This window comes from Thermobia domestica, chromosome 4 (assembly GCF_964235325.1).
Source record: "Thermobia domestica chromosome 4, izTheDome1.hap1.1, whole genome shotgun sequence".
In the NCBI taxonomy this organism is placed as follows: domain Eukaryota; kingdom Metazoa; phylum Arthropoda; class Insecta; order Zygentoma; family Lepismatidae; genus Thermobia; species Thermobia domestica.
Genome location: NC_137457.1, coordinates 235,786,582 through 235,813,531, shown reverse-complemented (window position 1 = coordinate 235,813,531; position 26,950 = coordinate 235,786,582). Strand labels below are relative to the sequence as shown.

At 34.9% G+C, this 26,950-nt stretch overlaps 1 protein-coding gene across 3 annotated transcripts in view; it reads right to left on the bottom strand.

Moving 5' to 3' along the window:
- Nucleotides 1-1,595: 1,595 nt before the first annotated feature.
- The window catches only part of LOC145683917 (trypsin inhibitor-like), a 472,745-nt gene continuing 447,390 nt past the window's right edge, over nt 1,596-26,950 (bottom strand). For all 3 annotated transcript variants that reach the window (XM_081755596.1, XM_081755594.1, XM_081755593.1), the window contains one exon: nt 1,596-3,073. In XM_081755596.1, the coding sequence (XP_081611722.1) occupies nt 3,015-3,073 (59 nt within the window). In that variant the 3' untranslated portion in view covers nt 1,596-3,014. The remainder of the gene's footprint in view (nt 3,074-26,950) is intronic.

Sequence of the window (26,950 nt, the reverse complement as noted above, 5' to 3'; positions counted from 1 at the left end):
TTGCCTCCCGAATGGTACCATTGCCTCCTAGAACTTTGCATGTCATCGAGAGAACAAAAACTCCATTCCCTGTAACAAAAACCTATCTTAAATGATTTTTAGCATAAAGTGAAGATGACAATATTGGTTAGCGATAGGCAAAACATTCCCACCCGTTCTTGTTATATTTTGAGTTCAGTGAAGGTCAAGGTCAGAGCTCAATTTACCGCATAATGCCTGCAATGCTCTATAGTGAAAGTGGAGCCGCTAAGCAACACAAACTGTAAATAGCTATTGTATTCTTTGTAACATTTTTCACGGACACACTTCTTCAACGTTTGGCTTTATTCCAATTTTCGTTTAACGAAAGTCAATAATTATTAAAGAATTGCAATTAATCGGCCCCAGCACAGCCCGGCCCGACCTGAAGAGAAATCATGTCGGTTAGCCCAAGCCCAGCCCGGCCCAAAGAAATAACAGTGTCGGCCCGCCCAAGCCCGGCCCGGCCCAAAGAAATAGCAGAGTCGGCCCGCCCAAGCCCGGCCCGGCCCAAAGAAATAGCAGAGTCGGCCCGCCCTCTTAGTAAAAGTGAAAAGAAAGCCGGGAAAACCCCAAACCCAGAATTGTTCCAGTGTCGTAAGTAAAAGAAAATTGTAATTTTTCCAAGAAAGTAAGAGAGGAAAATTGCTCGTTGAAAATCTTATTGTAAAACAAACATTATTTTGTTATTTAAGAAACTGTCGGGAAAGATGCAAGGCCCAGATGAAAAATGGCTAAATTTGTTAGGGAAGAGATCTTTCGCGTAGAATTCTTGGCCTTACGACTGACCTGCATGAGTGTTATTACTTATTGAAGGTTTTTTTTTTTTTTTTTTTTTTTTTTTTTTTTTTTTTTTTTTTTTTAGGATTTCCATCAGAAAGCAGTTTATTGCGGGCATAAACAAAGAAGAATTTCAAGTTCAGCTTGAAGCTGTTCTGTTTGATGGTTCACCAGGTCTAGACTTATGATAGATACACTTGTGGGAAAAAAAACTTTTCTGTCTCCTGTAATATATCGCAGAACCCAGAATAATTCCTGTCCGTTATGAAGAGGTTATTGAAACGTTTGTGGGGAAAAAAGGACTGTCCGCGTCCGTATCTGAGAGTGTCCGTTAAAGGGAGGGTTTTGTTCCATAAGAGAACATATAAATTTGCCGGGACAAAAAACTTTGTCCGTATTATAGATGTGTCCGTTATTGAAAGGTGTCCGTTAAGGGATGTTTCACTGTATTATAAATCATTTTCTGACAAAAAAAAAAAAAAAATCGTAAAATTGAATATACAGTTTGTGCTAAAGTTGTACATTTTTTTTAACCTCTTCAGCCCTGGCACTAAGCGGTCCACATTTTCTTTTTGTAACTATTGCTTGAAATATGATGATTGTTGATGCCATCTAATGAACAAGATAAGTAATAAACACAGATGGGAAGTGCACAAACGTTACAAAGCAGTTTCTACTACGATGCAAGCCTCAGAATAGAAGCAAAAAAAAAAATAAAGTAAAAATAAAAAAATAAAAAAAATAAATAAAATAAAAAAATAAAAAATAAAAAAATAAAAACCAGAGGTACACATATGTGTACCTATGGAATGAAGAGGTTTACTTCATAAATCTTTGGAAAATTTGTTCAGTTAATAATTCAAAAAAACGAGTGAAAAATTTGTGATAATTTACTTTCCATATTTACTGTTAAATTTGTTACTTTTTTGAAATTTATTATTAATAAAATTACAAAAATACGTGTAATTTTTAAAGAGTTTTCTGTTCCGAACAGTAATATATTTACCTTTCGGCAGTAGCATATATTAACTCTTAAGGTTACTTTGTTCAAACTCAGTTTGATTCTTTTGGTCTAATTAGTGTAGTATCTCTTTCCATTTGCGATTAAGGATCAAAACAAAGAGATATCTATTCAATACAAGATTTAACTATTGCAGTCACAGATTACGAAGTTTGATCCATCCCGTCACTTGTAGGCACCACAAAGTCAAAATATACGTCTAAAGTGTACTAGCCGGAAATCATCTGCCACTTTTGTAATGTTGTGCAGCCCAAATGAGCAGATTCGTAACCAGTGAAAACTTGGCAGCTCCTTATTAGAACAACATAGAGTCGAGGGTTCTTAGTCAAATCCACGTTTATTGATAAGGGCAAATACAACTTCTTTGGGTAATACCACTCCAATGGTTGATTTGAATCATGAGAAGACGTATTAGTGCAACTGAACAGCGTAGCTATACCCCATCCCAAAAGATGTATTCCAGAAATGCTTCAAGCAACGACGACAGGACCACTTTAAATAGGCTTACGTTTTCAGAACTCAAAGCGTAACGTATTTACCTGGTCACAGATCAAATACTTTTGAAGAAATCACACATTTTTCATCATAATTTTTAATCATACTTAGTACTATTTTCCACAAAAAAAACATCGACAAATTGAACAAATAAACATACATGGGGTAGAATTGTATCCTTAAAAACTCTACCACAGAAAGCAAACGAAGCAGAGTCTAAATCACAATATTCTTCAGGCTATAACGTTGATATATACCGTGATGGTTGAGGAAGCACTATAATAGCAAACACATTCTAAACTTAACTTACAATTTAGCACACAGTTTTAGTGTGGACAATTTCACTAAAATATGTCTACTCGAGAGCAAAAAGCGCATTAGCAGATTATTAACTTATGCCTTATAGATTTATCGTCATAATATTTAACTGCAAATACCTATTTATGAAGGAAATATCAATTCTAATGTATGTTTCAGTTTGTTATAATTGGACAAATTAAATTAAATTTTCTGTAAGATATTTGAATTGGAAAATCAATTGTGAGACTTACAATGTAACGTACATATTTAAATACTCAATAATTATTTCTTTAACATTTGCTATAAAGTTCAGATTTTCGAAATACGAATGTTTCCTAACATCGTAGAGAGTTACAGCTAGTCGCTCTTCAAGTGCTGATGAAGCTAAATGCAGTGAATTTCAGCCGTCAATTCGAGTTCTTCGTAATGACGATCGTGACTTTTTATACACAGCTGTACCTGTATAAAAGATGAAACAAATGTCAAAATATAGAAGGCTTTCTTTTCAGGAAAGAAACACAAAATTAATACTTAACTTACTGATTTTATTGAATTTCAGTGTGAGTTCTTTCTGTTAAATTTGCTTATCAAGTGATGTGTAATGATGAAGACAAGTTTCCAAGAAATTGGGAAAACCTTGTTTCGATTTCACGTCCTATTGTTTATATTTGTAAACTCTAGATATATTACCAAGAAATTTTAAATGACTAAAATTTTCTAAGTATATTGCATGTACACAGTAGAAGTGCCCATTCTTCACGCGAGAAGAATAGTGTTTCAAAAACACAAAACCGGAAATTTGAATATTATAGAAATATCTTTAATATTATTGAAATTTCTTCCCTTTCTTTCTTTAGGAACGGAATTTTCGAAAATGCCAAAATACATATTTCCTTAATTTTAATGAAGTGCTTATTAATGGATTTTTACAAATCCAACTTAAACGAACCCTCACACTGAGCACTTTTTCAATAAAAAAAAAGTCGAAATTTGAATATTATAGTAATGTCCTTTTTATTCCCTTAGAAGCAAACTTTCAAAACACGCTGAAACACTATTCTGTCTTTTTCAATGAAGACTGTATATGCATTTCACACCTTTAACTTAAACGAATCCTCACACTGGACAATTTTTCAACAAAGTATCGAAAATTTGCATATTGCAGTAACTGTCCCCTTTCCTTCCTTATTAGCGGGGATGTACTGAATTTTATACTTCCAACTTAAACCAATCCTTATATTGTTCAATTTCTTAACAGCCTTTCATGCTGATCTACTGGCTAGCGTGTGCACCTTTGGTTTTTGAGATATCAGTGTCAGAAATGGTTGAAACACTTGAAGTTAATTTAGCTATTTGAAGAAGATAGCGGACTTTTGCATACATGCTTAAAATTACTCCAATTTTTATTTTTATTCTTCTTTCTCGTAAAGCAACATAAAATGATAATTTCAACCATTTTGGTCACGTCAAGCGCGAACAGCCGGTTTTCTTTTCGTTTTGAACTTGGGATTCATATTCTACTGATCAGTTACCGGAAAATTCCTATGATGACATGGTTCCATAGCTAAAATATATTATGCGACACACTCATTGACAATTTTTGTAATTTCATCTCTCAAGATCCGTTAAATTTATGACATTTATTGGACGGTATTTGTTTTGTAATATGAATATTTTTTTTCGCTACAAGGGGCATATAATGGTCGCAAAAAATGACAAAAGGTACTACTGATCTTTATAGTTAGACTGATGCTTTTTCGATTATGGTTTTTCCCCTTAAATTTTGTAGAGGACACTATCATTTTAATTATCTTGACCTAATTTCCTAAAGCATCTCATTCGTGCCTGAAAAGAAGGATATGTATACAGGGTGGGCCATTTTAATCAATCCACGAAAATATCTGAAAAATGATAAAACATAGAAGAAATTTTTGAAGTGCACGTTATATGTTGCTAAGGGGGAAAACCAATTCCGCCAAAAGTAGCCCTACCAAAAGATGTTTCATATTGTGCACCAGTTTCAAAATGGCCGCCATGATATGGTTCGGAAACTCCAGTACCCGTAGTATGAAAACCATGAAAGGTAAATGAATGGAACAAAATTGAAATACGTAAATATCATAGGGCATATCGAATGGTGTAGTCCCTTTGATCCCAGTGGCCTCCCTGAAGGGGTCTTGGGGGATAACTTCAAAATTTCAAATAGTAACATGAGTCGAGTGGTACCTCGTTTGATAAATCTTGCAAAATGAAACATCTTGCAGGAGAAAACGATTGAGGTGAAATGGCAGTGTTCTCAAAAGGCCGCCGAAACATAGTATCCATGTCAGAGAAAAGGTTTAGTACCCGTAGTATGAAAGCGATTGGAGATAAATCAGCAGAAGAAAAACTGGTGTAGCTAACTGACGTAAGGTACATCGAGAGGTGTTGTAGGGGTGACTCCAAGAGCCAACTGAAAGGTATCCGGGGCCAACTTGAAAATTTCAAATAACAACTTGAAGAAGGGAACTTGAACAACTTGAACAACTAGAACAACAGAAGGAACGTTATACGAAAGAAGTTGTAGAATAATGCAATTGCTGGAACTTACAAACGTGTGAATTTGCTAATCTCCGTCGCCACAGAAACTTTTATGCAATGCGTGCTGGTTATTCAGAAAGCATTTCGGGAATATACATACACACTGTTTCGTCCCTCAAGCTCACAATATGACATGAGTGCTAATAGTTAATCAAAATGTAACTGTGGCCATCCGCATTAACTCAGTGCACCAATTCTCTATCCATGAAGTCTGCCTTCCAAACAGCATTGGGTAGGTCAAGCGTACGCCCGAACCGTTGTCCGGTCGGACATTCAAACTTTGAAGTTAGCCCCCAAGACCCCTTCAGGGAGGCCACTGGGATCACAGGGATCACACCATTCGATATGCCCTATGATATTTACGTATTTCAATTTTGTTCCATTCATTTACCTTCCATGGTTTTCATACTACGGGTACTGGAGTTTCCGAACCACATCATGGCGGCCATTTTGAAACTGGTGCACAATATGAAACATCTTTTGGTACAGCGTTACTTAGTTTTCCAAGACCTTTCGAACGAGGTATTACTCGACCCATGTTCCCATTTGACATTTCAAAGTTACCCCCCGTTACCCCCATTTACGGGGGGCAGGGAGGAGTACTTTTGGCGGAATTGGTTTTCCCCCTTAGCAATATATAACGTGTATTTCAAAAATTTCTTCTATATTTTATCATTTTTCAGATATTTCCGTGGATTGATTAAAATGGCCCACCCTGTATATATATATATGAGCTCAGTGAATGCAAGTATATTCAAAATTCGTTCACAGTTAAAGTCAGCTAAATAGATATTCCTTCTAGATTTCTGTATTTTGAAAATAAATTCACGATTTCAGCTCTTCGTCTTTACTTCTTTCGGATTTTTTACATCAATATGATCAGTTCCAAGACTTATTTTAGTTCTATGGTAAATCGATTTGTAACAAGATCTAAACACTTCTTCAATTTTAACTTGGCTTCAGAGGGAATCTGCATGTTTCACCCCTTTGTTACTTTCTATCTATTCATCTACTATGTAAACAAGAATCAGTGAAAGAAAGAGGCTGAGAGCTAACACGTGCTCCGTGAGGGACGTTATCATTCCTTTTACTGGTATATCTAGAGAGTCTTCCGCATTCTCTTTCCAAGGAAATGAGCTAGAAACTTGAAAAGCATATTCAGTCGATTGGGGCCCTGTTATTTGCATAGAAGACACTGGGTCAAACATATTTTATATTTTACATACACACACACAAATACATAAGTGTGTTACATATGAAAACCCATGGACCACATAGGTAGAAAATATGGAAGTAAATATTGTTTTTAAACAATGGTTGGCCCCAACAATAAAACCGAACAACATCAATAGCAAAAATTTAAACAAGTCTTTCTTCAGATATCCTGATTGTGATTAGCATCGCAACGTTTGGTCAGTTCTATTGTAAAGTGTGTGATATTTTTTCTTTAGTGGCCCCAACAGCTAAACTAACAAGGATGTGAAAATCGACATATACCATTTCCTATAGAACAACTTGCACACATTGACTATTAGGTACCACAGAGAAACATATATTTTCTTCTTCGTCAAATAAATGTATTTGCTCTAAACGACGTAACTGTAGTGTACAATGTAAAATGAACAACTCGTAGAAAAGAAAAAACTTTTCAATACACTTCCCTTCTTTTCTTTCTCGTCATTGAACTTGTCTGGTCTAATTTAGGAATTTATGATGGGATTCTCGTATCTCCAACGATGAAACGAATTTGTTGATCAATTATTCAATTAATTCATACAAGTTATATTATGTAAATATAAATAAGTTATATTATGTGATCCGTGTATTCATAAGTCTTAAAATGCATACGATCTGAAAATATAGGCACTAGACCTAAATTTTAAGTATTTCACCGTTTAGGTCTTGTTCCGCCAAATGTTTTTTAGCTCTTGTGCCGTTTAGGTCTTATGAGGTTTGTGGGCTTTTGTCCTACTCTTAATAAAATGCACTGCACAGAGTAGGCCTATATACTTCAGTTCTGAATTATTGCTTGGTTTAAGAAAAGTCTCGTAAAATATGTTTTTAAAACATTTTTAGTTAAGGTGGCTGTTCCCAACAGCGTTGCCAGATCTACTGATTTTGCAGGAGATCTCCTGCTTTTTCTACGTTCTACTGATCTACTGCGAAAGAAAATGAAAAGTGAACAATCTCCTGCTTTTTCCTTACTTCGAGAAGTTAAATAAATATATTATTATTAATATTGAATTTTCAATGTTTCCCCACATGAAAAGATGAAATTTCTCTATTATAATACACAAAGCTCTGTAGAGCATATGGCTAAAGAGCTTTAATGTATATAATATGAATCCAAAGAATACAACTGTACGTCATCTTATATATGCATTATGGTTTGCGTTTTACAAGTAAGTGTTGTTTAGATTGGGACTTGGATTGGAAGAGTGGCTTAGATCATTTCTCCACGATCATCAGCAAGAAATCGTCTTACGCCACGATGACGTGTGACTGTACCATATAGCTACGTTATCTCTACGTGCATGAAAAACATTTTCCCACTCCACTTTGCTCTTTCACTACGTTTTACTTCACACAAATAATATTATGTGTATCAAATAATAACAATATGTGTATCAAATAATATTAATATAAATCGGGACTTTTCCCTTTCATTTGCTCAACGTAGTTCATCGGAAATGAATTCTGGACTGCTTGTTTTGACTACTGCCACCTTAATAATGGCAAATTTTATTGCCTCCTCCCCGGATTTACACTGTATGTGTCTACTGCTTTCTCCTGTTTTTTATCTTCGAATCTCCTGCTTTTCCAACTGACTGGTCTGGCAACACTGGTTCCCAACCCTTTCTCCAAGTTTTTCGCTATTTCGCCACCAGTCGCTCATTTTTTCATCTAGCAATCACTACTAGCGCTTCTACTGGAAAGAACTAAAAGATCTTAGTTTGAATGTGTCCAGGAAATCCCCTATGACTGAAATATTCACACTTGAAGTGAGTAGGGGAGAGGAATCCAACAGTTTTTTTTTTTTTTTTTTTGTACACCCGCAGTCAGCCCGAGTCTATTTTTACAAGCAGTGTTCACCTGTAGGGTAAAACGTCCACCATTAACAGGTAACATAAGTCTTCTCTTTCTGCAGGCAGAAGTAGAGTTTTTGAAAGAAAAGCGGGAATTAGGTAGCAGGAAAAGGTCATTCGCATCGAATTTCGTTTATGGTATTCTCCGTAACTCGCGTTGACAAGTTTTCTTTCGTCCGTTTATCGCATAAAGCTTTTTCCTTCTCTATTTTTACCAGAATATGAGATAAATAACACAAATGGTTCTTTGTATACAGAAAACAAACAAATAATACTAATACTTTCTTCCAATTATCAATATCATATAATTTTTTTCTGAAATGTATGATGCACGAATAATGGATAGAATGAATTCTTGTTGGCTTTTCTATTTGTCATTACTCTTCTGACAAGCGAGTAGAGAACGTAAGGTAAAATAATAACACCAATATATATACACGGCGTTTCAAAACAACACCGACAACGTTTGAGAGGTGATCCCTGACATCAAGATAAGACGAAAAGTATAGACCAACTAGGGTGCACAAATACTTCCTTTCGGAGTTATAGGTTGCCGAAAACATGAAAAAATTAACTTTAAAGTTATCATAGCTCCAATACTATGGGACCTACCATAGTCCAGTCGAGACTGTATTTAGGAACTAGTATGTGCCCTATAGAAATATCCATGTTTCAGAATCCTGCGGTACGTCCGCAACAATTTTCATAGAGGAAGTTAGTGAGTAGTTCAAATATACCCGTAGCGAAAATGCTTCCATAAAAATTGTTGCGTTATTACCTTAAGATTCTGAAACCTGTATTTTTGGATAGCGCACATATCAGTTCCTAAGTGAAACCTTGACCCGACTACGGTAGATCCCATAGTTTTAGAGCTATGGACCTTTAAAGTTCATGTTTTCATGTTTACGGCAGCCTATAACTCCCAAAGGAAACATTTGTGTACCCAAGCTGGTCTATACTTTTTGTCTTATCTTGGTGTCAGGAATCACCTCTCAAACGTTGTCGGTGTTGTTTTGAAACTTCCTGTATATATATTGGTGTTATTATTGTACCTTACACTCTCTCTATTCACTTGTCAGAAGAGTAGTGACAAATAGAAAAGATAACAAGAATTAATTCTATCAATTTTTCATGTATCATACACTTCAGAAAAAAATCATATGATATTGGTAATTCTAAGAAAGTCTGCGTTTGTCTTGATGCTTGTAGTAATTCTACGAAATGGCTGGAGTTTCTGATATGGTGCGTACACTCTCCTGTTGGTGGCTGTAGCAGCCCTGTTAATTTCTAAATGAAGAAGAAAAGAAGAAACTTAAACCTTCCGGTTCAATACCACCAAGGATTTATGGCCTTCCGAAGATACACAAGAAGAAGTTCCATTACGACCCATTGTTAATACCATAGGAGGCCCCACGTACAACCTGGCCAAGAATTCAGAATTTTCATTCATTAAGAAATTAAGTAATTACTATAATTTCAAACATATACAGTAGCCAAACTATATTTTGGATTTTAAATACAAATATTAAACATATTCTTCACCTCCACTGATCAATATTGAGAAACTCGCAAAAAGGCTCCTTTTGAATTTCCGTTACATTTCACATAATACCGTAAATGAATCGAAATTAAAAAGCTACTGGTGTGGTCATATACCGAAAGTTTCCAAATATTACTGGAAAATTGGGCTGTCACCTATTTCGAACATTAAAAAAAAAGTTTCTAATGTATTGAAAAATCATTTCTTATCGATAGTATAAAACATTTTAAATAGTTGTAAATTTCTACAAATATTCTCCAAGTGGACCTGAATACAACCAGAGGTAGTTTTGTCAAGTCAACAAAGTCCAAAATAAGCCCCTTGAGAACAGCTTTTATTTGTAAAAGAATACATAATGATCGCTTGGCTGTTGCAATGTTCTGTCGAAGGAGCTTAATAAGAATTCAGCATAGCATAACAATAAAAGCTACTTCTTTTATATGTAAAAAAAAAAGAAAAAAGAAAAAAGAAAAAAAAGCAGCCTGGTAAGGTGGATGTAGGGAGTGCCGAATCCTACTTGGCCCCGGACGCTCTAATCTAGCTACGGCTCTGTTGTCAGTCTAGAAAATGTAACAGACAATGCTATTTTTTTCAACAATGCTAGTCACAAATAATGAAATTATCACCAATGCGCAAAATCGATTTTGTAGGTATGCTGCTTGTAAGTATTGTAATGTGCGAATTTGGTAGCTTCTGGTAGAAAACATGGAAAATATGACTTTTCAAAGGTAATAGCAGTAGAATAGAGGGGGTTCATCCCCGTGGGAAAATTTTGGCCTAATTTTGGCCTTAAACTGGCCTAAACCAGTGTGTTGCTATGCTAGAATAAGGAAGTATACTCTTGGACGCCTACCAGATGTAAAAACAAGATAAAACATGCTTTTTTCGTCTCCTCATCTTATATTGTTTAGTTATTTGAACCCCCGCCACCCCCTGCTCCTCCTGGAAAGCCGAATATGTCGGAGTCAAGTTTCGACAAGCCTTTAGTTGCTATGTTCATAGCCTTTTACGGCTACCACAGGTACCCGTGGGAAAATGTTGGTTTGTGAGAGCGTATGCTCATAGTCTTGGATGCTCATACTCTTGGACGGCTATCGGATCTTCATCAGAGTGCTATTAGTTATCACGATCGAAGCTTCCCAATTGATTGATTGATTTTCGTCTTTTCGTTATGTATTGAATAGCTATTTTAGACCTTTACCCCCAATCCTTTGATATTCAGTGATCGAAGCACTCCAATTTGATTGGTCTTCGTCTTCCCCGCGCAAGACAATTACTTCACGATTTAGAGTTGAATTAATCCTTGCATGAAAAAAAAATAATAATTTCACGTATTGATTTTAGCGTAGGTAGGGAGCTGGGATCGACACTCCCGTCACCCCCTACTCCTCCTGGAAAGCCAAAGAGCATAAGCGATTTAGCCCCTTTGTCCTATTCCCACGAAATGTCTGTAGATTATGAACTGAAAGCATGATATTCAAATGATCGAAGCTTCTCAGCAGATTGTATGAAATTGGTCTTAGTTGCTAAGGTAAATATTATATTTCATGATTTTTTTAAAGCGTGGGATTAGACACAATATATGAGTGTCATAACGAAACACATGCCCATGAAAAATCATGTTGCTTAGCCCCTTGGCCCTATTCCCACAAAGTGTCTGTAGATTATGAACCGAAGACGTGATATTCAAATGATCAAAGCTTCTCACGAAATTGACTTAGTTGCTAAGGTAAATATTGTATTTCACGATTTTTTAAGACGTGAGACAAGAAACAATATATGAGTCTCATAACGAAACACATACCTATACACTCCTCCCCCAGACCTCCTGCGAATGGATTCCAATGATTGAGCATATTCTAATAGCGGAAGCTTCTCATAGCATATCATATTGTTTAAAAACGTAGGATGTGAAATGTGTTATATGGATATTCACATGATGATGTCTGTTATGACAAGTAAATCGATATCATTTCCTGTTTAGTTGTTATGTTCATAGCCATTTTACGGCTATACCACAGGAGCGCGTGGGAAAATGATGATTTGTGAGAACAGTCTGTTGCTAGAAACAAGATGAAACATGCCTTTTTCGGCCTTTTAGGGTTACCATCAGCTATAGGTTCATGAAAAAACATGCCTTTTCTATTCGTCTTGTATTGGTTAGCTAATTTGGATTCCCAAGCCCCGCCCCCTTCCGCAAAGACTCTTGGACGGCTACCGGATCTTCATCAGAGTCCTTTCAGTTATCACGATTGAAGCCTACCAATTGATTGTGTTTTCAGCCTAAAACTGTAGTGTGTGTTTTGTGATACCGGTTGTTCTTATTAAAATAGGTAAGTAATATATATATATATATATATATATATATATATATATATATATATATATATATATATATATATATGTTCTTTCTTCATTTAGTTATAAAGGCAGTTGAAAGAACAAGTGTATTTATTCATAGTTCCGTTCAGGTTTTAACATTAAAAAAACACAGACACATACGTACATATATGTGAATGTCTGTTTTGCTAGTCTCTTTCTTTCTCTGTTTGCTAGCACATTGAACTCCATCTTAAAATAGTTTAGTTTCAAGAGCAACAGATAAGATAACATTGTCAAATGTTTTGATGGTTCGTATTGCAACTAGATAACAGACTTACCTACAGTCCTGCTAAACGAATGATAAAAGGTACAGTACATTTAATTGTATGTTAAATCATATTATATCTTAAAATGTTATATGTGCCTGTAGTATGTGCTTGGGGGAGCCCCTGGAACATCGATTCACTTCACCTTTAAGTAATGATAATAGAATAAAAAATGTGGAACGGGAGAAAAAAAGAAATGAAATCTCTATGAGTTTTAGTCCTATAGTTGACTACTAGACTAGTGAAGAGGGAAAGTGATGATGAGAAATGATGAAGTGAAGAAAGTGGGAAGAAACGGGAGAACTCCCAAGGAAATCCATTCTTACGGTGTTTGTCCACCACAAAGTTCACTTGTCTGGAGCAGAATTTGAACACGGTGCTTCATGCATTACAGGTGAACGCTCCGGGAGAACCCAGAGGAAATCCACGTACACGGTGTTTGTTCATTATAAAGTTCATCTGGCTGGAACAGAATATTGAACCTGGGACCCCTCCCCCATGCACCAGAAGTGAACGCTTTATCAGTGAGCCACCGAGGTCCCTGATGAAAAAAAAAGTATAAAAATATGGTAAGAAACACGTCCACCGAGCTAAGATGCACTCTAGACAATGTATTTACTCTGCGTTTCCGTGTTCCATAGAGATGAAATTCTAACGTTAAAAACACATACATATAAGCGAGTTTGTATGATGCTTCTGTTCGCTGTACGTTGATTTCTAAGAAAATGATAAGATGGAATTCTTGAATGTTTTCTGGCTCGCATTGCAATTACATATCAGCTGACGCAAGAAGTGTCTGTAGACTTGGTGTTTTAATTTTGATAATATGATGCATACCTGTCTGTCTTTCTGTCTGTAAATGAAATCTTTGAACAATGAAGAGTTTTACCTCCCACAATAAAGCCAACAAGGTCTGTCTGTCTTTCTGTCTGTAAATGAAATCTTTGAATATTGAAATGAAATCTTTGAGTTTTACGTCCTACGATTATGCCAACAAGGTTAATGGGAAATCTTTGAGTTTTACGTTCCACGGTTGGAAATCTTTAAGTTTTACGTCCCACAGTTATGTCGTCTATGCTAATGGAGACGGTGGTGATGAGTTCTTGAGTTGAGTTGATTTTAGTTTAGCGTCCCTTTCAGCAGCGAGGCTATATGAGACGTGGACCTACTGATTAACGTGGAATCCGAACCACATGAGCTCCCGCCAGGACGGTGGTGATGAGAAATGAATGAAATGTTGGAACAGAAAAAATGGAAGGAAATTCACGCACACGGTGTTTGTTCACCACAAAGTTCATTCTGATTGGAACAGGATTTTGAACGTACGACCTTTCATGTATACGGTGTTTGTGCACCACAAAGTTCACTTGATGGGAACACGATATTGAACCTGTGACCCCATACACCAGAGGTGAACGCTCCACCAGTGAACCACCGTCACCCCCAACCCCCCCGAGCTAAAATCTAACTAGAGAAACAATGAAATGAAATCTGAGTTTTACGTTCCACTCTTATGACGATTAGGCTAATGGGAAATCTTTAAGTTTTACGTCCCACAGTTATGTTGGCTATGCTAATGGAGACGGTGATAGTGAGAAATGAATGAAATGTTGGAAAGGAGATAGTAGGATTAAATTCAAGTACACGATGTTTGTCCTCATAGTTTTCGGGGTCCCTGTGTTGAATAATAATACTCTAAACTCAATAACACATCATCTAAGGAGGTTGATGTTGGGGGTCTCCAGGGTTGATATCGAAACACGTAAAACTAATTTAAAATGAACGATATTAGTGTCAAATACATAGTTTTCGGGGTCACTGTGTTCAATGATGATACTCTGAACTCAATAACATCATCTAAGGGGGGTTGAAGTTGGGGGTCTCCAGGGTTGATATCGAGACACGTAAAACTAATTTAAAATGAACGATATTAGTGTCAAATACATAGTTTTCGGGGTCGCTGTGTTCAATGATTATACTCTGAACTCAATAACACATCATCTAAGGGGGTTGAAGTTGGGGGTCTCCAGGGTTGATATCGAGACACGTAAAAATAATTTAAAATGAACGATATTAGTGTCAAATACATAGTTTTCGGCGTCGCTGTGTTCAATGATGATACTCTGAACTCAATAACACATCATCTAAGGGGGTTGAAGTTGGGGGTCTCCAGGGTTGATATCGAGACACGTAAAAATAATTTAAAATGAACGATATTAGTGTCAAATACATAGTTTTCGGGGTCGCTGTGTTCAATGATGATACTCTGAACTCAATAACACATCATCTAAGGGGGTTGAAGTTGGGGGTCTCCAGGGTTGATATCGAAACACGTAAAACTAATTTAAAATGAACGATATTAGTGTCAAATACATAGTTTTCGGGGTCGCTGTGTTCAATGATTATACTCTGAACTCAATAACACATCATCAAAGGGGGTTGAAGTTGGGGGTCTCCAGGGTTGATATCGAGACAGTAAAACTAATTTAAAATGAACGATATTAGTGTCAAATACATAGTTTTCGGGGTCGCTGTGTTCAATGATGATACTCTGAACTCAATAACACATCATCTAAGGGGGTTGAAGTTGGGGGTCTCCAGGGTTGATATCGAGACACGTAAAACTAATTTAAAATGAATGATATTAGTGTCAAATACATAGTTTTCGGGGTCGCTGTGTTCAATAATGATACTCTGAACTTAATAACACATCATCTAAGGGGGTTAAAGTTGAGGGGTCTCCAGGGGAATAAGTATAAAATTCACGTACAGATTGTTTATACATTAGATAATACACTTGAAGCAAACTGTGAACATACATTTGTTTCACTCCCAGAGAATACGAAAAAAGTTACAATTCATTTTAACTACTTAAAAGGTATGCTATTTTTTCCCTTGAAACTTCTGCTTTTTCCGTATAACGAATTGAAATTTATGTGTATATATACTGTTTATATTTATTTGGAATATGCTTATAAGTAACCAGTTCATTTCTTTTTTTATTTTAGGTTGAATATAAATAAAGATAAGTGTATGAGACTTTCCTTATCCTTACCGACATTATTGTCCCATTGTTAATAACTTATATATATATAGCCTCTTTTATTTATTCATATATTCTTTTAAAGCGCTTTTATTTATATTCTATTTGAAATAATACTTATATATCCACTATTTACATATACATATCGGAAAATTTTTGTTTTGCATTACGTATATACATCCGGGGAGTAAAAATGGAAAAGAAGTGTACGCAAGAGTTATTAAAAGAGATTACCGCATTTATTAAAGACATAGAAGAAGAAGAAGAAGAAGAGGTAATCGAAGTAAATTTAGAGACGCAAGTTCTTCTAAGAGAAATAGATGCCGTAATTAGAATAGAAGAAGAAGAAGTAGATCATCAGGGGAGGAAGGAAGAAGATGATGAAATGAAGAAAGGTACACAAAAGGAGGAAGAACTCATAGAAGAAGAAGAAGAAGAAGAAGAAGAAAAGAAGAGATGATCATCAATACCGAAGAAAAAGAAGAAGAAAGAGATGCAGCTAGTGAAATTCAATTTGCAGAAGAAAAAGAAGAAGAACAACTATTAGAAATATTGGAAAGTGCAGGTAATAGAATGATAACAGAAGAAGAAGAAGAGGAAGCATCCGAACGTATTGCCCAAATTAAAAAATGGTTACAAGAAGGAGCAAAAGAAGAAGAAGAAGAAAACGTCGAAGAAAGAACAATAGAAAAAGAAGAAGAAGAAGAATTGCTAAATTTAACGTTCTCCCAAATAATAGGAGAGACTTACAATGAGGAAGAGAAGACAGAAGAAGATGAGTTCTACGAAACTGAGCTAGAAAAATGGATTACCAATTTATTTCCCAATACTGAAAAAGAAGAAGAACATCAGCAAGAAGTAATATATCCATCAATTATGAAAATATTAGCTGAGGCTAATACAGAACATACAGAAATAGAAATTGAATTAGACGAAATAGAAAAAAGAATGGACGAGTTGCTATCCGTATTTGAAGCAGAACGAAACTCAAATGTACAAGTAGGGTTTGGAAATAACAGCCGTAATGATGAAAACAATAGATTTCATATAATAGAAGAACGTAGAAGACAATACAGAAGATATAATATGGCTGGTACAATGCTAAGATTCCGTCTAGCCCCCGTGCGTGCAGGTGAAAATCCTTTTACTGCAATTGAAACAAGTCTATGGGCTTTAATAGATTATTTGCTACGTAATGTGGACCAGCATGATTACGTAGGAATAACAATTACAAATGAGAGAGAAGGACATCGCCCTTTTTGGTTGTTCAGAGAAGCAAGAAATCTCTCAGCAGAAGTTCTATGGACAAGTTATGAAAAAGTACTGCAAAGTAATGCGGCTTTTCTTATAAATGAAGATTGCATCGTAAATTTTCATCATGTACGTATGCCGAGAGGACAAGGTGGATTGAAACAACATATTATGAATACCGAGGAATATGTAAAGGCAAAACGTGGTATTGTTACAATTAAGAACAAAGGTACAAGGTGTTTAGCACATGCAATCGTCATTGCCATTGGATTAAAAAAATACAAGGGAAGAAATCAAGCCGAATACAGAAGATATGTAAAACAATATAAATATAGAATTGGAAAAGAAGCAGAAGACCTATGTGAATCTGCTGATGTAGATCTCAGTCATGGTGGTGGAATTCCTCAAATTCGTAAATTTCAGGAATACTTAAAGGATTATAAAATTACAGTGTATAGGGGCTTTGTTATGTTTGAAGCACCACGAAGTGATAATGAAAGAACACCTTTAAACTTACTCTTCGTAGATAACCATTACAACGTCATTGAAAGCTTGACAGCATGTTTTAGCTGTAGTTATTATTGCGAAAGTTATCATAAGAAATATGAAAACAAGCATGCACATTTGAAACATTGTATAGCTGTATGTTATCGTTGTCATCAGAAGCCACCATGTGACTTTAAAGAAACTCATATTACTTGCAATGATTGTAATCGAGAATTTTATGGCCAGTCATGCTATGACTATCACAAGTCAGCGCCGTATCAAAATGGAAAGCCTTTATGTTCAACTGTGAAATGTTGTGCCCGGTGTTTGAAAATTTATGTAGTGAAAGAAAAACGTTCTCACGTATGTGGAGAAACTTATTGCAACATTTGCTATGATATAGTACCACCCAATCATGAGTGTTACATGAAAGTGAATGAAAGAAGAAATCAAAAAAGCCAATGAAAAAATTATCATGGAGAAGAAAGCTATGATTGTGTTTTACGATATTGAATGCACACAAAACACGAAAATAAAAGATGAGGATGCAAACATATATGAGCATATACCTAATGTCTTGGTTAGTCAGCATACATGTTACAGATGTTATGAAGATAACGACATCAAAAATAATTGTGTCGTTTGTGGAAAACGAGAAAATATATTTGACCGAGAAAATGTAATACAAGACTTTCTAAAACACCTTCAACAGCGACGTCCAAACATTAAATCAGTAACATGTGTGGCCCATAATTCTAAGGGGGGCTATGATGCACATTTCATCATTAAGACCATGGTTGAGAAGATGAATTGGACTCCAGAAGTAATCATGAATGGGTCGAAAATTCTATCTATTAAAATAGGGAACGTAACATTCATTGATTCACTAAGCTTTCTTCCTATGCCCTTAAGTAAATTAAGTGGTGCATTTGGTCTTCAATCGTGCAAAGGATATTTCCCACACTTTTTCAATCGACGTGAGAACCAAACATATGAAGGTACACTTCCAGACATTAGATATTATGGAGCAGATACCATGAAAGTAGACGAAAGACGCAAGTTTCTCCAATGGTATACTGAACATCGAAACGATACCTTTAAAATGAAAGAAAAACTCATCAAATATTGTGTACAGGATGTTGAAGTATTACGCCAAGCATATATTTCCTTTATGAATACATTTGAATCTGAAACAAATGTAAATCCCTTACTGGAATGCATTACAATCGCCAGTGCATGTAATTTGGTGTATCGTAGAAATTTCTTAAAGGAAAATACGATTGGTATCATACCAAAGAACGGGTATCGATGGAGAGATGTCCAATCAATTGAAGCAGTACAATGGATAGCTTGGGAAGAAAAAAACAAGAAACATACAAATTACCAATGCTGCTCGTAGTAAGGAAAAACGAATTGCTTCAATGAAAGTAGATGGTGTATGGACAGATCTCAATAAAGGAAGAATACACGTGTGGGAGTATGAAGGCGATTTTACACATGGCTGTATCTACTGCTACCCTAACGACAGAGATAAACCCATCTATAACAATGCTACAGATACCATGGAATATCGATATGAAGCAACAAAGAAGAAAATCCAAAAATTAAAAGATTTTGGCTGTGAAGTGCATGAAATATGAGGCTGTGAATTTAAAAAACAATTGGCAGGAAATGAAGAGATGAAGAAGTATGTTATTAATCATCCGTATACAAAGAAAACACCATTAAATCCTCGTGACGCTTTTTATGGAGGACGTGTGAATGCCATACGTTTGTATCATAAAGCACAAAAATCTGAAGGAGAAACCATTCAATACAAAGATGTTGTTTCGCTTTATCTCCATATTTGTAAGACTAAGAAGTTTCCAATTCGTCATCCTACTATCTATCTGCCTGGAGATTCAAATATTCCCACCATTGAAGAAATTGAAGGATTAGTTAAACTAAGTGTTCTACCTCCAGAAAATCTCTTACACCCAGTTCTTCCTTACAAGTCAAATGATAGATTGATGTTTCCACTTTGTCGTACATGTTGTGATGAATTAAACCAGTCATCTTGTAATCACAGCGATGAAGACCGAGTTCTCATGGTACATGAGTAGCAGATGAAGTAACAAAAGCATTAGAAAAAGGATACAAAATAATAGATATTCATGAAATTTGGGCATATGATGTTCAATATGATGAAGAAACAAAAAGTGGCGGCTTATTTGCAGAGTACATAAACACCTTCCTGAAAGCAAAAACGGAAGCTAGTGGATGGCCATCATGGTGTGAAACAGATGATCTAAAGCAGAAGTACATTCAGCAATTTTATGAAAAGGAAGGAATACGTCTCGATGAAAATAAAATTCAACATAATCCAGCACTTAGGAGTTTAGCTAAATTAATGTTAAATTCATTTTGGGGAAAATTTGGACAACGTGAGAACATGGGGCATGTGAGCATTATTAATGATCCCAAGGAATTATATGAGAAATTAACATCTCATAATATAGACGTTCATCAAATATTTCCAGTAAATGATGATAAGATATATGTATATTGGCAATAGATAGATGAAGTTCCTGTTTCACTACCAACAGTAAATGTCGTCATAGCCGCGTACACAACAGCTCAAGCAAGATTAGAATTGTACAAGTATTTAGATCAACTGCAAGAAAGAGTATTGTATTTTGATACAGATTCAGTCATTTATACGCAAAAACCTGGTGAAACTACAATTCCAACTGGTGACTTTTTAGGCGATTTAACAAATGAAGTACTCGAGTATGGTAAAGAGGCCTATATTTCAGAATACGTCTCGGCTGGACCCAATAACTATGGGTTACGTATTTTTGATCCCAGCACGAAGGAGTTTCAAGTATGCAAGATACGGGGCTTTTCATTAAACTATGAATCTTCAAAACACCTAAATTTTGATGTAATGAAGAAAATGATAGTAGATAGTGAAGAGAATGCGGGAGAAGAAGAAGAATCTCGTCCCACTGAAGTCAAAATTACCAATGAGAAAAAAAATGCCGCAGGAAAGACCATACTATTGTCAGCATGCCCGAAACAAAAATTTATAAGATAAATTATATTAAACGACGTAGAATACCAAATTCATATGATACTCTTCCATATGGCTACACTACTTCCAACAAAAGAAGAAGAAAAATGTAATAAGGCCCTTTATAAATATACGTATGAAGAAAGAATGATCATACTCTTTAACATGGACACGACGTGGAAACATCCCTTTTCATGTATTGTTGCCGGACCAAGTGGATGTAAAAAAACTTCCTTTGTAATACGATTCGTGTCCAATTTATCACGCATGGTTAATACATCGTTTTGTAATATTTATTGGTACTATGGAGAATGGCAAAATGCATACAGAGAAATTTCGACAAAAGTACAATTTATTGAAGGATTACCTCGAACAAAAGACTTTTTACCTGAAACTGGACCACATCTTATTATTATCGATGATCAAATGTGTGAATTGAACCGCAATATAGTTGATTTCTTTACAAAGGGTTCTCATCATAGAAATCTTAGTGTACTATTTATTACACAAAACATATTTCATCAGGGAAAAGGAAGCAGAGATATGAGCTTGAATTGTTCTTATCTCGTATTATTTAAAAATCCAAGAGATAAATCACAAATTAAACATTTAAGTTATCAACTAACTCCTGAGAATCCAAAATTTCTTCAAGAAAGTTTTAACGACGCAACAAAGTTACCATATGGATATTTGTTTATTGATTTAAAACAGGATACGTCAGATGAACTTCGTTTTCAAACAAATATCTTTCCTGATGATATTTATCATTACGTTTATGTTCCAACGAAATAGAAGATGTTTATAATGTTTGTTTTAAACTGTGTTTCTTCATTCTGACAATATGTCTCCAAGAGTAAAACACGGAGATCTTCTTCGTACGCTGAGCAAAGCAAATCCTAAATTACGTAAAGCTATACTGGCCAATGCAGACTCTTCAGTGATTCGAAGTATTTGCGAATGTTGTTATAATGTATTAAAAGCTAATGTACCTCTTACAAAGACACAGAAAGCAAGATTAAAGCGATACAAGAGGACGCTTCGATATCTTGTGAAGAAAGAAAACTCCATCCAAAAGAAGAAGAAGCATTTATTAGTGCAGCAGCAGGGTGGATTCCTACCGGCACTATTAGCTCCTATTTTAACTGGTGCATTATCAAGTTTACTATTCCGTTAGTACAATGGAAAACGCAAAGAAGATGATTTTAGTTCCACCTGAAGTTCTGAATCGTATACAAACACCAGCATCATCATCATGATCAGCCCTGGAGAAACGTGAATCTAATTTGGATCAAGAAATGCAAGAGATTTTAGTTATCATCGCTTAGTGATGAAGAAAAGTGGAATCAGTATAATAATATTCTTCAAAAATATTTACATTTAATACGAAAACAAGAAGAACCTGTGACACTTTCAATTACGTCAACTAAATCAGAGAAGCCTGAAGTAGAAGAAGAAATATTATTATCTATACCCAAAATGTTTCGTAAAAGAGCTGAATTACTACTACATAGAATGAAACATGATGATAATATCACGTGGGATAATAAAAGAACTGTTTACATCAGAGGTGATAAACTAGAAGGACCTCACATTGTAGATTTAATTTCTGATGTGTCGCGACCCCGGAAACACACAAATCCACCGGGATGGGAGAAATTTTGTAATTATTTATCTTCTAATAACACACCTCAAGAACTTATTGGAAATCCAAAACGTTTGTCATATATTTTACGACGAACTAAAGCATCACCAACAGCATCATCGTCAAGGGAAAAATACCTCTGACATCGTTTTCAGAAGACGACGAAGAAGAAGCAGAAGAAGAAGAAGAAAAGGAAGAAGTAGTATCTCCTATAAGGAAAAGGAAACGTACCTGTAAACGTCCAGTATGGTCAAGGTGGAAACCGTAAACAAACAGTTAAGCAAGATTTACTACAACCCTTCACATTCTGCCTCGTTTTCAACTGTTAAAAAATTGTGGATAGCTACAAAGAAGAAAATTCCTATACATTGTATAAGAAGATGGTTACTGCAACAAACAACATATACGTTACACAAACCTGTACGTCGTCGTTTTAAAAGAGATTTCTATGTAGTGAATAACATTGATGATGAGTGGGAAAGTGATATTAATGATCTTCAATCTCTTCATAAATTTAATGATGGATATCGTTATATTCTTACAGTGATAGATGTGTTCAGTCGATATGCATGGGCTGTGCCATTAAAATCTAAAAGTACAAATCATGTCTTAAAAGCATTGAAACTTGTGTTCAAAGACAGAAAACTAATTACATTCCGAACAGATAAAGGAAGTGAGTTTACTAATAAAACAATACAGAAGTACTTAGAGGACAACAAAATAAAACATATTACAACTAAAAATCCTGATATAAAAGCTAGTATTGTAGAACGTTTTAACAGAACTCTAAAAGAAAAAATGTTGAAGTATTTTACAAAGTATCAAACGTATAATTATTTAAATGTATTACCTCTTCTTGTGAAATCATACAGTGAAGGTTATCATTCAAGCATAAAGATGTCACCTGCAAATGTTTCTCAAAATAACCTATTACAAGTATGGCATAATCAATATGATAATAAAATAAAGAAGAAGAAGAAGAAGAATACAAATTTCTCAAAACATCTTAAGATTGGTGATACAGTACGAATTAGTAAAACTAAACGTACATTTGATAAAGGATATATGCAAAATTGGACTTGGGAAATATTTAAAGTGAAGAAGATAATACCAAGAGATCCACCTGTTTATGAAATTGAAGATTTAAACAAGGAACCACTGGATGGATTATTTTACAGAGAGGAATTACAAACTGTGACGTTATCAAAGACATTTTACATAGATAAAATCATACGTACAAGAAGAAAAGGCAGCAGAAAAGAATATCTTGTTCATTTGAAAGAATATCCTTTCGATTCTTGGATACCTGCATCATCCATAAAGAAGATCGAGAAGTACAATGGAACCTGATGGAGATTTTTACGTTACGCTTCCCAGTAATAGTTCTATGGAATATTTTCCTGACAACACCTTAACATCATACACTACGAAACTTCATCAAAGAATGGAATTCCATGAAAAGTGGGAAGTGGCTATTTTTGAAATTCATTATCCTCATTCAATATTAAATATTAATGAAGAAAATAATAAAATTTTTTACAAACCTGCAAAAAGTGATGAATGGAAATTTATAACTATTCCTGTACGTTATTACACTGACATATCAGAATTGATAAAGATAATAAACACATACAACAGATTCACAAATTTACATATTTCTTATACTCGTGAGAGTAATACCTATTTTATACGACGTCTTCATAAAGACATAGATGTAGACGTTGCATTATCACCAAGTGTTAGTGCGATGTTGGGGTTTGATCCAAGCGTTGATTTAAAGGATATGCAACAAGGCCAAAGCATTCCAAATTTACGTTTAGGACTTCCATCTACAATGTATGTGTATTGTGATATAATTCAATCTGTATTTGTTGGAGATACAGTAGCACCATTACTACGTATCATAAATATGAATCCTGTTAACCATACATTTGGAAGTAGTGCTATAAAAATTTTTAATCCTCCACATTATGTGCCTATAGAGAAGATGCATTTTGAACACATCAAAATAGATATAAGAAATAGTACAGGCTCTCCACTGGCATTCACTTTCGGAACTGTACGCGTTAAACTACATTTTCGACCAGTGCATTAACATCGACAAATATGAATAATCCATAGTTACAATATTATCCAAAACAAGCTCTTTCTGGAACTGGAAACGTTTATGTTGGATCCCCTTATCAAGTTGGACATGGTATTGGAAGTTTCCTTGAAGGATTATTTCGTTCTGTCATGCCGCTAGTAAAACAAGGAGCTAAAACAGTAGGTAAGGAATTATTAAAATCTAGAGCAAACGTTATTACTGATGTCATCATCGATAACCAACCTATTAACGAATCCTTTCATCAACGAATGGGTGAAGCGAGATCCGTCTTGCAAGACAAAGCAAAAAATAAACTGAAATATATGCTAGGATCTGGATATCAACGAAGGAAAAGAATTACACATCATTCCATCTTTAACCCTTCATCATTGCACATCATCAAGCGCAAGAAGAAAAAGGGCAAGGGGAAACGTACACAGAAAACAAAGAAAAATCAGTCTTATAAGAAGAGGAAGTTATCACACGATATCTTTGATTAAATCATCACCATCATGGCTTTCTTACATCATCAATCCTGCGAGTGTGTAAAAAGTGAACTAGATATTTTTTCTACAAAACCAACGCAAACCAGTATATTGGATAATCATGTTGTTACATACAAACCAATCAGTTCACTAGCTGATAATGCTCCTATAGAGTTTGTCATCCCAGGAACAAGTGATGAATACATAGATCTACCACATACTCTTCTTTACATTGAAGCTCAAATCGTTAAGCCTGATGGATCAGCATTTGGTGAAAGTGATAAAGCTGTGGCTCCTATTAATGACTTTTTAAATTCTATGTTCAGTGAAGTGGAAGTGTATTTAAATAACAAACTGATTTCATTTCCATCTCATAATCATCCATATCGATCATACATTGAAAAACTGTTAAATTATGATGATTCTGTTAAAAATACTCATCTTCAATGTGCATTCTGGTTTCAAGATACTGCTGGACATATGGATGCAACATTTAGTGGTAATAGAGGATTTCAACAACGTTAGAAATTAACAAAAAAGTGCAAAATTCGACATGCTTGGACATCATTGTGATATTTTTAATCAAAATAAATTTTTAATCCAAGGAGTAGAATTACGTCTCAAGTTAATTCCTGCAAAGCCAAACTTTTGTCTCATCGCTAGTGATGCGTCTGTTGAGGCTAAAGTGAATATTTTAGACGCTGCTTTACATATTAAAAAGATTAATGTTAGTCCTACAATAAAACTAGCACATAACAAGCTTCTACAATCAACAACAGCCAAATATCCTCTCACAAGAGTGCAAATGAAATCATTCGTCATTCCAAAGGATCTTCAATCAAAAACAATTGATAATTTATTTATGGGAGTATTACCAACTCGAGTGATTGTGGCGTTTACACAAAATGATGCCTATACAGGAACATTAACTTCAAATCCATTTCATTTCAAACATTTTGACATCAATTTCTTCTCTCTATACATTGATGAAAAACCTGTACCTTCAAAACCATTACAACCAAATTTCGAAAACAACCTCTATGTTTCCTCATATCATACCTTATTCTGTGGGTCAGGTATTCACTTTTCCAATCATGGCAACAATATTCCTCGCCCTGACTTTCCTCAAGGATACACTATCTTTGTTTTCGACATTACTCAAGATGGAGAAGCCAGCGCTGTGCAGCATTGGAACCTTATACGTCACGGCTGTGTTCGTCTGGAAGTTCATTATACGAAGCCTCTACCAGCACCTATCTCCTGCATAACGTATGGAGAATTCCAATCTCTCTTAGAAGTGGATCATCAGAGGAACATCATCATGGATTTTTAAAGGTACGTTATTTAAATATCATATCATATATGTACATGTCTGCATTTTTATACATGATGTCCTCTACACTAGATTTATTGAATGCTTTGCAAACAAATTCTTTATTTCACAATCACTTCGTTGGCGTATATGCAGCCAACCAATTACCAATACATGTTCCACTACCTGCAGCTATCATCATAAATACAGATCCCTCGAACAAACTTGGCACACACTGGATTTCCGTATATATTCATACTGATGGACGTGCCCACTACTTCGATACATTTGGATTTCCTCCATATGTAATGCAACATATTCAATTTCTACGTAGAAATTCCACTTCTTATACATTTAATAATAAACAAATTCAAAGTGTGAAATCGTCCCTATGTGGTCACTATTCATATCTTTTCCTATGCTTCAAAGCTAAAGGAAAGTCCTTAAATGAATTTCATTACACTTTCTCATCAACTCCAGAAAAAATGATCGTCGCTTGCTGTATTTACTTTTACAGGTAATCATGTCATTCAGTCTTCTTCTTCGTTTGTTTTGATTACTTTCTTTTCATATTATTGCAGGTAGTCATTTCTTCTTCTTCTTCTTCTTATTTATTATAATGTGTTTGTATGTATTATCATTTGTTGTTTTATTGTTCATGATTATAGATAAAATAAATTTTAAGTTTGTTTTTCAATTTTTTTCATTTCAGAGAGTAAAAGATCGTCATCGTGTGTATGGACATCATCATCATTGTACACTATGCCATCTATCTACGTTTCATCACCAGCATCAACAGCAGTAGTATCATAATTGAACTGTGTATAGTCATCATCAGTGAACAGTATATGGCAGTTATGAAGTTATCATCACCTGAACAATGAAAAAGTCTAACGTTCTTTTAAAAATGTACTATACTTACCGTCGTTTTAATTGTGTAAATAGTTCATCAGCTATAAACACTTTTTATTCTTTTTTCTCTTTGAAAACAAATGTTTTATTTCTTATTTTCTCCGTTTCCTAATAAATAAATATGTTTTATGATCAATTATGTAATTAAATACACATATCATAAAACATATTTTAAGTCATTGAATTAAAGAATTTCATAGTGGTTTTTTAAAA